General features: G+C 44.1%; 1 protein-coding gene across 4 annotated transcripts in view; it reads left to right on the plus strand.

Moving 5' to 3' along the window:
• The window catches only part of Mrpl42 (mitochondrial ribosomal protein L42), a 35165-nt gene that overhangs the window by 5554 nt on the left and 13905 nt on the right, over nt 1-15706 (plus strand). For 3 of the 4 annotated variants that reach the window (XM_059245678.1, XM_059245675.1, XM_059245677.1), the window contains exons 2-5: nt 1412-1583; nt 6703-6852; nt 11795-11858; nt 15520-15604. In XM_059245678.1, the coding sequence (XP_059101661.1) occupies nt 6786-6852; nt 11795-11858; nt 15520-15604 (216 nt within the window). In that variant the 5' untranslated portion in view covers nt 1412-1583; nt 6703-6785. Of the gene's footprint in view, nt 1-1411; nt 1584-6699; nt 6853-11794; nt 11859-15519; nt 15605-15706 lie in introns of all 4 variants that reach the window. The other variant, XM_059245676.1, reaches the window with a different exon arrangement.

A 15706-nucleotide genomic window follows, 5' to 3' on the forward strand; every position in this document is an offset into this window, starting at 1 on the left:
TGTCTCAAAAAATCAAAACCAATGAAAATAAATAATATTATTTGCCAGGCGGTGGTAGTACACACCTTTAATCCCAGCATGAGAGAAAGGGGGAGGGGCAAGTGGATCTCTGTGAGTTCAAGGCCAGCCTGGTCTACAAAGTAAGTTCCAGGACAGCCAGGGCTACACAAAGAAACCCTGTCTTGAAAAATAAGCAAAAAAATTATCTGTATCCACAAAATAGGAATGAAACATGACAACTATAAAGCCAACTGAACCTGTTCCTTCAGGCAAGAGGTGTTGGTCATGTAGAGAACACAGAAATAAGACGGGAATGTTGTACTCTTGTGTTAGCTTGTAGCTTCAGTAGTTAGATCTCAATGAGTTCGAGGTCAGCCTGGTCTATAGAGCGAGTTCCAGGACAGCTAGGACTGTTATAGAGAGAAACCTTATCTCAGAAAACCAAAAGAAAAAAGAAAAGAGAGAGAGAGAGAGAGAGAGAGAGAGAGAGAGAGAGAGAGAGAAAGAGGAAGAGGAGAAGGGGAGGTTTAAGTCTGTGGTCTGTTCGGTTGTTTGGGGCCTCTAGAGAAGGAGTCTCATGGCAAGAGCAAATGGAGGAACCAGAGAAGCAATAAAGACATGTGGTGTCTCACTGTGGGTATACTGTGGTCAAAAGACCTCCCTTAGGGCGTCTCGGGAGATGGCTCAGTGCATAAGAGCATTGCTGTGAAAGCAAGGAGACCCTAGTTGAAATCTCGACACTCATATAAGAAAAAAGCTAGATATGGCCTCCCTTACCAGTGACCGGAACAGCTTTCCACAGCCCTGTGCTTCCAAAAGACAAGCTAGAGACTTGAAATGATGGGGCAGACCTATAATCCTAGAATTCAGAAGGCTGAAGTAGTCAGTTAGAGGCCAGCCTGGACTATATAGCAAGGCCTGGTTTGCAAGAGAATGAGAAAGAATGAAAAAATAAATAAAAAAGAGAATTCATTGACAATGGTCTGTCAGTCACCTTTAACAGAAGCCCTGTTTCAGTTCACGGCAGTCATCAATAAGAAGTATTTGTTTGCAAGTTCCCTTATTGTTTCTGGCAGCGTGGGGAAACTGTTTCGTGGGTGGTCAAGACAGAAGCCTCTGTGAGGGAAGGGTTCATGTCTGCTGACTCAGGCAGGCAGTGGGCGGGGAGGAAGAAAAGGCTCAATACTAATACAAAACAAGTCAGGGAAAACGCCTGCTGCCTCACATTCATGCCTCCAACATAAGGAGAAACTTAAGTAACACAGGGCCCAAGGAATGTGAGGAGCGTCATCCGGGTCATCACCAGTCCCAAAAGGCGTTATCTCAGTAGACAGCCCTGAAGGAGAGGAGATAGGACCCAGGAGGTTCTGAGGAGTAATACTTGCTTTTGTTGGTGTTTTCTGTCTTCCAGGACACTTGTACTATCAAGAGACTTTAAGAGCAGGCACCCTGATTCTGTAGAGACCCCTCTCCCTGCATGCTAGAGTGCTGTTTCCTCTCCACACTTCTGGGCCAGTTCTCAATGGAAACAGAATTCCAGGGGATGATGACTCAGCCTTTGGCAAGAAGGTTGGCAGGAACAGGTAACAGCAGAGCCTCCCCACTGCCTCTCGCCACCCTCTCAGGTTCCCAGAAGTCTTGCATTCCATGTCCCTGAGCCTCTGCTGGTGACTGCACACTCAGCTAGCCCCGCCTAGACTGTCATTTCCTCCCACCTGGTACGCCCTACCCAGGTTTGTCTCTCGGCTTCCTTCCCCATCATCACCGTCGGTCTCAAGTCCATCCCTCAGGTGCATCACTAGCTTCAGGAAATGGCCCACTTCCAGAAGGACTGGACAGAGTTTTGAAACCTTTGTTTGTTTGTTTTCCTCAGTGGGATGTAGTTCAGTGGAAGAGTGTTCACCAACAGTGCATACTGGAATAAATGCTCTTTGTCTTTGCACCCTATTTGATGTAGGTGGAGTTTTCCTATCCCACAGCTACTCTCAAATAACTGACACAGAGACTTAATTTACTTATAAATGCTCGGCTGATAGCTCAGGCTTGTTACTAGCTGACTCTTACATTTAAATTAACCCATATTTCTATTTATGTTTTGTCATGTAGCTCATGACTTGTTACCTCATTGTCTATATGTCCTGCTTCCCCAGTGGCTAGCTGGTGTCTCCTCTCGATCCTCTGACCCTGTCCTTTCTCCCTGAATCTTCTGTTTGATCATCCTGCCTATACTTTCTGTCTGGCTATCGCCAATGAGCTTGTTTTAGCCAGTGAGGGTAATACATATTCATAGTGTACAGTAGGATTATTCCACAGCAGTTTGAGTCTGGGATCTTCCTCCAGCGATTCTCGGACCCTTACAATCTGATCTGGTCAAAAAAAAACCAAAGCAATTGCTCTGGCAGTCTTGATTTACATTTTGCTTGTTCGGTTTTTCTGAATTCTTCTGGCCCATTGCATGTCTCCCTCTCTCTTTCTATGTATACAAGTTATACAAGTTCAAGACAATAAATAACACCCTAGTTCTATCCCTGAAACTATTGTTGGTTGAAAAAATCTATGCCAGACTCAACAAACAAAGATCAAAACATTGCCTTCACCAGGTAAGAACACAGCTGTGACTCTGCAGGCTGTTGAATTTACCAGCTCCACAAGACCCCAAATTGAAGACTTGGCCACTAAGTGACTTAGCACATTGGTCACCTGCAGTGCCCTTATCCCAGGACAGGGCAGATGGGAATGCAGGAGAACTGAAGAGAGGTAGGAAGAAGAAATCAAGACTACTGAATTCGTGATCCTCCTGCCTCCCAAATGCTGGGGTTATGGGCATATACCCAATCAGACTTACAGTACTATACTAACAAACACATCCACACACCTAGATTATTCTCATTAGAATTTTTTTTTAAATGACATTAGGGTAGCCTAGAACTTGCTACATAGACCAAACTAGCCTCAAACTCACAGATATTTGATTCCTTCTGCCTTCCAAGTGCTGGGATGAAAGATACATAACATCATGCTTGGTTTTTCATTATTTATTTATTTTGGTATTTTGCCTCCTGAGTGCTGGGATTAAAGGCATGTGCCACCACTGCCCAGCTTATTTTTTTAATATAAAACTTCATTGTAAGTACAGTTAAGTCTGGTGCTCTTCCTCTTAAACAATCAATCTAACACTATTGATGAAGTTAATGTCATTCTTTTTTATTTTTTTTAAGGTTTATTTATTATGTATACAGTGTTCTGTTTGTATGTATGTCTGCACACCAGGAGAGGGCACCAGATCTCATTATAGATGACTGTAAGCCACCATGTGGTTGCTGGGAATTGAACTCAGGACCTCTGGAAGAGCAGCCAGTGCTCTTAACCTCTGAGCCATCTCTCCAGCCCCATTCTTTTTAATTTTTAAAATTAAACTTATTTATATGGGGAAGGGGCACTCGAGGTTGGGGGTCAGAGAACAACCTGCCAGAGTTGATTCTCTCCCTCTACCATGTGGGTCTCAGGGATCGGACCTAGGTCATCAGGCTTGACAGCAAGTGTTTTTCTCTGCTGAGTCATCTCACTAGCCCTAAACGTAATATTTCTATATTTTTCCGACACAAAATCTGTGCTGGAGAGTTTTATGTCAGTTCGACACAAGCTAAAGTTGTCGAGAGGACAGAACCTCAAAGAAGAAAATGCCTCCATCAGATCAGGCTGCAGGCAAGCCTTTTCCTAATTAGTGATCAATGAGGGAGGGTCCAGCCCATTGTGGGTGGTGCCATCCCTGGGCTGGTGGTCCTGGGTTCTATAAGAGAGCTCACAGGAATCCTGCTTTAGCCTCCTAAGTACTGAAAGCACAGGTCTGTTCCACCCACCTGGCACCTTCTCTACTTTGTAAAGCTTTACAGCAGGAAGTCCGGGGCTTGTGAAACTATTCCCCAAAGTCATCACAAACTGGGTAACTTTTCCATCATTTCCAGGTCAGTCACTTCATTCTGCTTCGATGGTTTTTCCTGTTTTGCCATTTTATTACTCTGAATTTCAAACTTTTTTTTTTCTTCGACAGGGTTCCTGCTGTCCTGGAACTCACTCTGTAGACCAGGCTGGCCTTGAACTCACAGAGATCCACCTGCCTCTGCCTCCAGAGTGCTGGGATTAAAGGTGTGCGCCACTACTCACAGGCCAAACAACTTTGATGTGTGCCAGTGTAAACTATTAGCTGGTGTTTGGGGCTTATTTTTTTTTTTTTATTGGAATGTCTCTTTTCAGATATTCCCTTGCTAGGTGACCTCTTACGTTTGGTCTGTTAAGTGTTGGGAGTCCTTTGGCTCAGTTTGGAGACTTCTTCCATTTTAGCTACATTTTCTCCCTACACTGACTGGCTCGATATTCCCATAGCTTTATTTATTATGCTTTTGTGGTGCTGGAGATCAAACCCAGGGCCTCAGACATGCTACAGCACCAAGGTACATACCCAGCCCTCATTCCCATGGCTTTATATTCTTATTTAGCCTGCTTGGTTTTATATCGCCACTTGGGCATCTCAGATAAATCCCCAGATCAACAACTCCCAAATGGAATCCTTTCCCACCCTTATAGGACTGCCAACCTGCTCAATTAGTCTGTCCTCTCCTGTGCTTTGACTAACCTTCAAGCTAGTCAACAAAGCCACACCCGGAATGTCTCACCCTCAGCTCTTAACATCCACATTAGAATTCTCTGACATCTCGGTCTTCTCTGGGAAAACTTAATTCAGCCCTCAACGGTATAGTCTAGTGTCTCTCTGAATTGTTTTCTGCTGTTATTTTAAACAGTACCTGCTACTAGAAACCGGTAGCGATTTTGTTGTCTGAACACCTTTTGTAACCCAAGCTGCCATAACAAATACTGGGTGGCCATAGGACCCCGCCCCACCTTCCTCCTGCGACCAGGGCTACTTTTCCCCGCGGAGACTACGACTCCCAGAGTGCCTTGCGGGCCCGAGGTGCGCGCGCTGGACGGCTTCTTTAGGACCCGGATTGAGGCAAGATGGTTGGCCCGCGGTGAGTAGTTTTCTATGTAGCCGCTGCCCTCGCTTCCTCTGGGACAGGCCTGGAAGGCTTGTCCGTGGGCGTCGAGGGCTTTTCTGTCCGTCGTTGCCCCCAGGGCGAGGCTGCCGTGTCCCCAGGCTCCGTGCAGCGGAAGGGCCGCGTATGGTTGTGCCCTCTCGTGGCCCAGCACCCGTGTGCTGCTGGGCGTCCGGCTGCACCACGTTGACCCCGCGATTCCTGAGACCTCTCCTGGTCCAAACCTTTCTATCAGTCCCCGGGCCATAGTCCCCGTGCACCTGTTCCCCAAACTTCAGACCCTCCGGGGCGTTAGATTTCGAGCTGAATTCCGTGCCAAGGGGCTCACGGTCGAAAGTCTCTGCAGCAAATAGTTTGACCCTCAGCCGACTATGTCAGAGCATCGAGCCGAGGAAACTTAATGTCCCCCTACAAATGCTTTGATTCTGGACTTGTAATCGGAAGACGTGGGTTTGTGTCTCATGCATGACACTAGTTAAACACTGGACTACTAAAATAATAAATCACTGGACTTCTCTCGGCCTTTGTTCCTAATCAGATGTCTGAAAGAGCGCAGAGGGAAGGAAGCCTCTGTTGCACGCCGAATGAACTCTGGGTTAGCAAGGCGCAGTGTTCTGACAGTGTCAGGAATCGGCCTGCAAATAAAGAGAGACTGTGCCCTACTATCCCCTTCCCTGCCTGCTGAGCTAGGGAGGGGCATAGATAGGCATTGAGACAAATTGAGAATAGGGGCACAGTAATTATATACAACGTATTTACAACTTCTCATGAAAACTGCGATTGTTTCCCTCAGTTTACCACGGAAGAACTGGAATGGAAGGTCGTGTAATTAATGGCTTGCCTCAGATTTTCCAGTTTGTAAGTGAGCAACTCCAAAGTCTTTGGAAGCAAGTCCTTTAAATTTTCATGATTCCCTATAAATACGCTTTGACGTTATCTTTAAGTGTTACGTGACAGTAAGATGACATGGCGACAAGAGCAGTTTGTTTACAACCTGTAAGATGGTGACGTTGACGTGTTCCTCTTAAATTTTTCATGGACCAAAGGCAGGTCTTGTTGAATATTTCATCAGAAACAATATTACCATGAGTGATAAGGTCTTATGTGTGGGACTTGGGAGTTAGTACATAGACACACCAGCGTTTGAGGAGTATGCACACTGTACATTGTGTGTGAAGGACTTTCTAAGTAATTGCGATTTTACTGCACACTCAACTGAAACAAACTGCATGAGTGCTGTGAAGGTTGCATTTAAGAGGAGTGATAGTAGACGTAGTTCTTGGGTTTGGGTTCTTACATTTTGTTTTTGTTTTTGTTTTTTTGTTTTGTTTTTTTTTTTCGAGACAGGGTTTCTCTGTGTAGCCTTGTGCCTTTCCTGGAACTCACTTGGTAGTCCAGGCTGGCCTCGAACTCACAGAGATCCGCCTGGCTCTGCCTCCCGAGTGCTGGGATTAAAGGCGTGCGCCACCACCGCCCGGCCGGTTCTTACATTTTAATGTCATTGCTCTTCGTCCCGCTGTTAAATCGTGTGGAACTGAAAAGTTGGAAAGCCTTCTTTTCAGGTGACTCGTGCTGGTTAATGGTTCCTGCCCTATTGCGGTGTTGAGGCTTACCCCTGTAGCTGATTTTCCTTTATTTATCTCTTAAGCAGGATTGAAAGTCTGTGTGCCTAGAACAAGATTTTAGACTCGATCTCTCCTCACAATATCTTTTTCAAATCACCCGATAAGGATCATGGCATCAGCAGTCAAATGGGTGACATCAAACAGAACTATCTGGAAACATTTATTTCCAATGCAAAGTAAGTGAGTTTTTTTTTTTAATGTTTCAAAAAGTATGTTTTTCCAAGTATAGGATATTTAAAGCATTTGGTTATTCTATATGCTTATTATTTGCAATAATAAAAAGGGGACAAAATTTAAATGTTATTCAGAAGAGGAATCTTAACTATGAATATCATGCAGCTGTTACCAACATGGACAGATCACCAACTAGAGAAAGAAAAAACCTGATATATCAGAGAATGATCCTGTTGTGGGCTTAAAATGTGTGTAAGTGTGTGTGTGGCGGTGTATGTGTATGTCTGTGTGTGGTGTGTGTGTATGTGTGTGGTGTGTGTGCATAAATGCCAAGTAAAGGATCTAGGGTAATCATTGGCTATCATTAAACCACAAGTAGGATTTAGGTGAACTGGTAGAAGGTAACTTCCTCTTCATGAGGAACATTTATTCTTAGTGTATTTTACAGCTCCTCCTCCTCCTCCTCCTCCTCCTCCTCTTCTTCTTCTTCTTCTTCTTCTTTTTTTTTTTTTTTTTAGTAGTTCCCAAGATTGGGAAATTAAAAGCAATTCACAGTCCTGTCTTCCAGGGACAATCACTATTATTATGGTGGGAGGTTTTTTCCCTTATGGATACAGCCATTAAACAAACAAATGTAGTTCCTTTCTAAAGATCATCTCAAAAGTCTATTAATACATGCTTTATAGTCAGTCTGTTAACTCATAAATAATAGAATGCAAAATCCTGCTTCTCACAGCTGTCTGCTTTCATCCCCCCCACCCCCAGCAATAAATAGGTAATTTAGGGGCATCTGAGGCAAGACAAACCTTTGCTCACTAAACTCCTTTTTAAAACAGTGTTCAAATTTACTGAATCCCACTTTTTTTTTTTTTTTTTTTTGGTTTTTTGAGACAGGGTTTCTCTGTGTAGTTTTGCGCCTCTCCTGGAACTCACTTGGTAGCCCAGGCTGGCCACGAACTCACAGAGATCCGCCTGCCTCTGCCTCCCGAGTGCTGGGATTAAAGGCGTGCGCCACCACCGCCCGGCTGAATCCCACTTTTATAGAAAGCCTTCTGTCCCTGACCCCTTGCTCACCTACTCCTCATTTTTAGGTCTCTGAACATGATTTCATTTATCACATTCTATTTATAACAAGAGTCAAAACAAAGCACATGGGTTGGGGATTTAGCTCAGTGGCACAAGGCCCTGGGTTCGATCCTCAGCTCAAAAAAAAAAAAAAAAGCACATTTAACTTTTGGTTATCTAGGCTTTTAAAAGTTTCTGTAGTGAGCTGAGCATGGTGGCGCAGGCCTTTGATCCCAGCACTGGGGTAGAGGCAGGAGGACCTCTGTGAGTTTGCAATCAGCCTGGACTGTATAGTGAGTTCCAGGACAGCCAAGGCTGTATAGAGAGACCCTGTCTTAAAACAGCAACAAGAAGTTACTGTGATGACATGGGCATGGTGACACAGGCCTATAATCCCAAGTATTTGGGAGGCAGAGGCAGGTGGAGCTCTGTGAGTTCAAGGTTAATCTGGTGTACATAGTGAGTTTCAGGCCAGCCATGGCTGCATAGTGAGACCCTGTCTCCAAATACTAATAATAAACAAGAAAATTGCTTTTACTTTCTAGTTAATCTTCTAGTCAGCATCCAAAATACTAAGTTTATGACATTTCGTGCATACGTAGTCCTGGTGACTTACTCATTCACCCTGGTCTCCTCTGCCTTTTGCTGGTTCTGTTCCTCTCCTTAAATCATCCCCTTTTGCTTTTGCGTCACCTGGTTGTACATAGATTTAAACCTAGATTTCCATATGAGCGAAAACATGGAGATTCCTCCCCTCATTATCTTCCCCGATTTCCCCCTCTCTTTAAACTTCTTCCTCTAGTCCCCTTCCGCTTTCACATCCTCTGTAAACAGGCTGGGTGTGGAGATGCACACCTGTAATCCAGTACTCTGGAGGCAGAGGCAGGAAGATTGCTGGAAGTTAGAGGCTAGCCTGGGCTGCATACTGAAACCCTGTCTCAACAACAAAAAACCCACAATCCCCGTATATATATGCACAACCATATATATATCTAGATTCTGTATTTTAGGGAAAATACATAGTATTTGTCTTTTCTCTCTCTCTCTTTGTGTGTGTGTGTGTGTGTGTGTGTGTGTGTGTGTGTGTGTGTGTTAGACGTAAATGTTGATATGAGTGCACCTGTGGAAGCTAGAGAACTTTGGGTGTTTCCCATAGGCGCCATCAACCTTTTGTGGAGATGGTCTCTCACTAGGACCTGGGGATCCCCAATAGACTTGGCTGTCTGGGGTGTGTCTATGCTCACTCTCCAGTGTGGGTATTACAAGCACACACCATTGTTTCTGGCTTTGCACATGGGTGCTGGGGTTTAATTTAGGTCCTCATCCTTGTGAACAAGCATTCTACCGACTGAGTCATCTCAGTCCCCTCTTTATATTGTTAGTTTTTATTTGTGTGTGTGACATGGACATGAGTGTGTTCACCTGGGCATGTGTACGGGGCTAGAGGTCAACTTAGGTTGTCTTCTTCTGTTGACTTTCTGCCTTATTTTTTGAGATAGTTTCTCAGTGAACCCAGAGCTTGTGGTTTCAGCTAGACTGGATAGCCAGTGATCACCAAGAACCTGCCCATCTCCGACTCTCTCATTCTCCCCATCGTTGGTTTCAGAGACAGTGGCTTTTACGTGGGTGTGGAAATCCAGCCCTGGGTCCTCATACTTGTACAGTATGCGTACTGTACAACACTCTGAGCTATATCCTTAGTCCAGAATCTAATTTCTTTTTTGTGGCGATGGGAGTTGAAACTACACATGCTAGGTCAGTGCTCTGCCACTGAGCTGTATCTCTGGCTCGGTTTTCTCTTTGGTTGAGACAGTTTCATGTAGCCCAGGCTGGTCTTGAACTTGCTGTGAGGGTAAAGCTGACCTTGATGACTACATGATCCTCCTGCCTCCACTTCCCAAACACTAGGATTTCCACTACTCTAGGTGTTTGGTGTTACTGTTTTTAGTGTTTCACTCTCACCCAGCCTGCTTTCAAACTTGTGGATTCCTGCCTCAGTCTCCCTAATAATAGAGTTACAGTTGTGAGGGCCACACTCAGGACTATTTGTCGTTCAGAGTGTGACTTACTTCACTTAACGTGATGGTCGAGTTCCATCCATGTTTCTACAAGTGGCATATTTTCTTTTTTTTTTTTTTTTTTTTGGAGACGGGGTTCTCTGTGCAGTTTTGGTGCCTGTCCTGGAGCTTGCTCTCTAGACCAGGCTGGCCTCGAATTCACAGAGATCTGCCTGGCTCTGCCTCCTGAGTGCTGGGATTAAAGGCGTGCACCACCACCGCCCCGCTTATTCTTATACCTGAATAAAGTGTGTATGTGCCACATTGTCTTTGCCCGTTGCCTGTTGAGGGTTGTCTTGACTGTTGTGAGCAGTGTGCAATAGGATGGATGTGCAAGGATCTCAGTGGGCTGACTTGGCCCCTTAGGGTCTGTGTCAGAGTGGTACACAGGGTCAGATGCTGGTTATTGCTTTGTTGTCTTGCGACAGGGCCTCGCTGTGTGGCCCTGTGGCTCTAACTGACCTGGATTCTATGTAAACCACATGCCTAGCTTTCATAATTCTGTTTTTAGTTGGTGTGTTTGCTCTCTCCCTCTGTCATGTGGGTCTCAGAGATGGAACTTAGGTCATCAATCTTGGTGGCAAGTTGAGAGAAAGATCCCTGCTACCTACCCTCTAGTCTCCCAAGAGAAGCCAAGCCCCAGGGTGGTGAGAACTCAGACCCAAAACAGCCCTCAGTCCTCACAGGAGTTAACATGGGACTACTTATTTGTCCCTCTTTACTGAAATGATCCTTTCACTGTTAGATTGCCCATTCCATTTATACTGTGTCCCTAGTACACATTTGATATCTAGCCTCAGTCCCTAATGTTTAATTAACTGATTTGAGTGAACTGGGATTGTCAGAATCATCAGTTCACCGTGAGCTAATTTAAATTGTTCTATTTTTGACATTTTATGTGAAAAAGGATATTAACATTGGTGGCAAAGCACAATCTACAATTTAAAGAGAACGTACAAAGAGCATCAGGAAAAAGCCCTCCCTTGTGAGGGAGCATTAAACTCTTGTATGCAGTCAACATCGGGTGTAGATTTTGTGTTTTTAAAGCTTCTGAAGCTATTTGGTCCCATAGTAACTTACTTGGGGCAAACAAGGATGGCCGAGAGGGGATGAGTAAGGTCCTGTGAACACGGATTGTGGGGCATGTAACATAGACAGCTGTTCTCCTGTGATAGAGGCTGGAGTGCCGAGAGGCCACAGAAGGAGTTTATAGACAAAAATACAGTGACTTTGAAGACTTAGTGGTGTTTGAAGAAGTGTGAAGGGTGTTCTGCCCTGGGAAGTGGTAGAGGTGTGTCGATGGAAAGTCGGGTCCTAGCCTCGTGTTCAGGAGAAATCCTCTCTGGAGGGAGCTGATCCTTGGTTTTCTGGGGGTAATCTCAAACTTACTTTTTTTTGGTTTTTTCGAGACAGGGTTTCTCTTTGTAGCTTTGCGCCTTTCCTGGAACTCACTCTGTAGCCCAGGCTGGCCTCGAACTCACAGAGATCCGCCTGCCTCTGCCTCTCAAGTGCTGGGATTAAAGGCGTGCACCACCACCGCCCGGCTAATTTTTAAAAAATTAAATAAAAAAATAATAAAAGCATTTAAGCCAGGTGTGATGGTGGATACCTTTAATCCCAGCACTTAAGTGGGAGGCAGAGGCAAGTGGATCTCTGTGAGTTCGAGACCAGCCTGGTCTACAGAGCGAGTTCCAGAACAGCCAGGACTACATGGTGAGACCCTGTCTCAATAAACAACAAAAAAGAAACAGATATTGGTTGATGTTAAAATTAACCTTTATGCTCAGGGAACTAAACTATTTTACCATGTGGGTTTTTGCAGATGGAGCTTTATCCAGTGTCTGCCATAAGTCTACATATTCTTCTCTTCCAGAGGACTACAACTGGTATGTATAAAAAGTCAGCTGAAAACAGCAGTCACAGCTATATCTGCAGTGATCTTCTGTTTGCTTTCCCGATTATTCTTTCTTTAATTTTGGTATTAAACTTGTGTCTTATCTCTGTGGATTAAGTGTGTCCCTGGATGGTACACGTCTTACATTTTAGATAAATCTGTTACTGTTGTGTTGTAGTGAAGGCTCACACTTGTTATAACGGACTTGCTCTTCTTTTCTTTCTGCAGTAGGCTTTCGCTTTTTGTAAAAGCTAATTCGTTTTTATAATTTTATGTTAGGGCTTATATCTATTAGATTAGGTATTTATTTGTCTTTTGTTTGACACTGAATAATTCCAGTTTACACTGCTGAATTCAGTACGATTTGCTTGGTGTTTATCCAACTTAGTCATTATTCTAAGAACTAAGAATAGGATGTTTTGTGTTTTTTTTTTCTTTTTTTTCCCTTTTGAGCAGAGTTGATGTGCAGAAGTTGCAATTTATTTTCTTTTTTTTTTCTTTTTTTTTTTTTTTTTTTTTTTTTTTTAAAGATTTATTTATTTATTATGTATACAATGTTCTGCCTGCATATATGTCTGCAGGCCAGAAGAGGGCGCCAGATCTCATTACAGATGGTTGTGAGCCACCATGTGGTTGCTGGGAATTGAACTCAGGACCTCTGGAAGAGCAGTCAGTGCTCTTAACCTCTGAGCCATCTCTCCAGCCCGCAATTTATTTTCTTAAGTTATGTAAGTTTTATTGCAAGTTTTAGTAAATAAAAAGTAAAGGAACAAACAAAAAGCAGTCCAGGCTAGACTTGCATTCACTGTGTAGCTGGTTCTGGCCTGGACTCCTGATCCTCTTCCCAGTGCTGAGGGATGTGTGCCCCCATGCCCAGGAGTTTCAGATCTTCTTTTGAATTTACTATGTGGGTGGGCATTTTGCATGTATGTGTGCGCACCACGTGTGTTCCTGTGTCTGGGGAGGGTCAGAAGAGGGCATCGGATCTCCTGGAGCCACTGACTGGTGAACGACCACGGGGGTGCTGGGAACTGAACCGGGGTCCTTTGCAATAGCAACAAGCCTCCTCTTCAGCCCATACTTTGGTTTTTGATACTGATTTTAATTTAGTACATTTGATGAATACTAAGTTAAGTTGCACGTGATGAAGTAGACTGGGTTATGTTTTTTTGAACCTGAATAGACTGAGTGATGTCAGTGTAGATATTATGCAAAACTCCCTAAAGCTAGCTGTGGTGGTCTTCCCAGCTCTCAGAAAACTAAAGCTAGAGGATCATGAGGTCAAGGCCAGCCTGGACTATCTGGTGAGTTCGAGGCCAGCCTGGGTTATGTAGCTAGTGAGTTCAAGGCCAGCCTGGGTTATCTATCTGGTGAGTTCAAGGCCAGCCTGGACTATCTGGTGAGACCTTGGCTCAGAAAGGAGTGATGGTGGAAAGTGATGGTCAGTGGTTAAAAGAGCTGCTCTTGCAGAAGACCTGGGTTCGCCTCCAGCCCCCCCACAGCAGCTCACGACTGTAACTAGTACAAGGGAGCTGAGAACCTCTTCTGACTTCTAGGACACTGGGAGCACAAATGGTGTACATAGACACGTGCAGGGGAAACATTCAGACACAAAATAAGTAAATCTTATGAAATGTGTACAGACTGATTTGGGCTGGACATGGTGGTGTACTTATTTAATCCCAGCCCTGGAGAGGTGGATGCAGGTGAAGCTCTGTGAGTTCCAGGCTTGCCAGAGGTACAGAGTGAGACCTCCCTTATGTCTGAAAAATAAATAAATTAATTTACTAATATCAGAAATGTTACTGCAATTGTGTGTAGAATTCAGTGGTAAAACCATAGTAAAACTGCAGATGAAATACAGTTTACAGCCTCACTATTATTTATTTTTTTTACGGTAGTTAAGCTGAAATACTCTGTTATGGTCTTTTAATTGTCACTTATGTTATAGGTACTCGGTTTTCCAATCAAGCAATACAGCATGTTTCCTTTAGTGTTTGTGATTAATTAATTTTACATTTAAATTGAAATAGTTTGCTATTGTAGTATACAAATATATTCAACACAGTTTCTCAACCTGGAATTAGCAACCTTACATCAATACATTTTTATTAATTTATTTATTTGTGTGTGTTCATGTGTGGGCCATGACAGGCATGCAGAGGTCAGAGGACAACTCTTCACCATGTGGGTCCTGGGATCAAACTTAGGTTGTCAGCTTGGCAGCGGGCACCTCTGCCCACTAAATCATCTTGTCAGCCCCATCAATTTTTAAATTTTCAGTTCTATAGTGCATTGAATCTCTTTTACCTTAAACATAAACTTTCTCAGAGCCTATTCAAATTAGATGCTGTTAGATTTAGTTGTAAGAATTATCAGTTAACATTTCAGTTAGGTTAAAAAGTTCAGTAACTTTTTTCAGTATTTTTTCTTCTTTGTCTAGAATAGTCTGTCTTAAGCTTAAGCTTTTTTTTTTTTTTTTTTTTTTGCTTCTTTGAGACAGGGTTTCTCTGTGTAGCCCTGGCTGTCTTGGAACTTGCTCTGTAGACCAGGCTGGGCCTGGAACTCAGAGATCTGCCTGCCTCTGCTTCCTGAGTGCTGGGACTAAGGGTGTGTGCCACCACACCTGGCTTAAAGTAGCATCTTGAAACCCAAGATTTAGGGCTGATGTGTTCTAGAAGTCTTGACGTATTCTAGAAGTCTTAGCTTCATCAGAATGCCCTAGCCTCTGTTGTGATATGGCATTTCCAAATTGGGCAGACTTGTGTGGCAGATGTATAGCTCTCATCCTTGACTTTATAAGTCCTCTAATGTCATGTGCAGCAGTGGCCACTTCCTTGGGGCTGCATTTGCTCCTGTGGTTCCCTTTGACCCGAGTTGCCTTAGCACACTGGTGCACGTGAGCAGAGCCTGTACTGTGGTGGGGTTGCACACCTTAGCACACTGGTGCATGTGAGCAGAGCCTGTACTGTGGTGGGGTTGCACACCTTAGCACACTGGTGCACGTGAGCAGAGCCTGTACTGTGGCGGGGTTGCACAGATTTCTTGCCCTTGCCCTTCTCTAGCAGCCAGAGGCCTAGCTTTCAGTGTGGCACTGGGTTGATTTCTAATTATTTTTCTCATTAAGAGTAATTATTGTAGCGGGGCATAATCTTAACAATTAGAAGATAGAGTCGGGGGCTGGAGAAATGGCTCAGTGGTTAAGAGCACCGGCTGTTCTTCCAGAGGTCCTGAGTTCAATTCCCAGCAACCACATGGTGGCTCCCAACCATCTGTAATGAGATCTGGCACCCTCTTCTGGCATGCAGGCAGAACACTGTATACATAATAAATAAATCTTTAAAAAAAAAAAAAAAAAGAAGAAGATAGAGTCGGAGGATCAAGAGTTTAAGGTCATTGTTTGCTACATAGTAAGTTCAAAACCAGCCTGGGACACATGAGATCCTGCCAGACAGGATGGTATGTATCTGTTATCCAGTCACTCTGGAGGCAGAGGCAAGGGGATTGCCATGTATTTGAGACTAGCATGGGCTCCATAGTGAGTTCCATGACTACCTGGGCTACGGTGAGACCTTGTCTCAAAAAGCTAAAACCCGAAAGTACTCATGCTGCTTTGAGTGCAGTCTAACTATTTCTAAAACGTTCCTTTCCAGCAAGGTAGAGCTGGCTTTGACCTCTGACGGCAGGACAATAGTGTGCTACCACCCTTCCGTGGACATCCCCTACGAGCACACCAAAGTACGTACGCAAAGTTGTCTAGTAACCATTAATTTGCTTGGGGTCTTTCAGCTTTTCTAGTTTACTGTCTTGACTTTTTCTCTTAGTTTTTATCATCTTTCA

The sequence above is a fragment of the Peromyscus eremicus genome, chromosome 18 (assembly GCF_949786415.1).
Source record: "Peromyscus eremicus chromosome 18, PerEre_H2_v1, whole genome shotgun sequence".
NCBI classification, from domain to species: Eukaryota; Metazoa; Chordata; class Mammalia; order Rodentia; family Cricetidae; genus Peromyscus; species Peromyscus eremicus.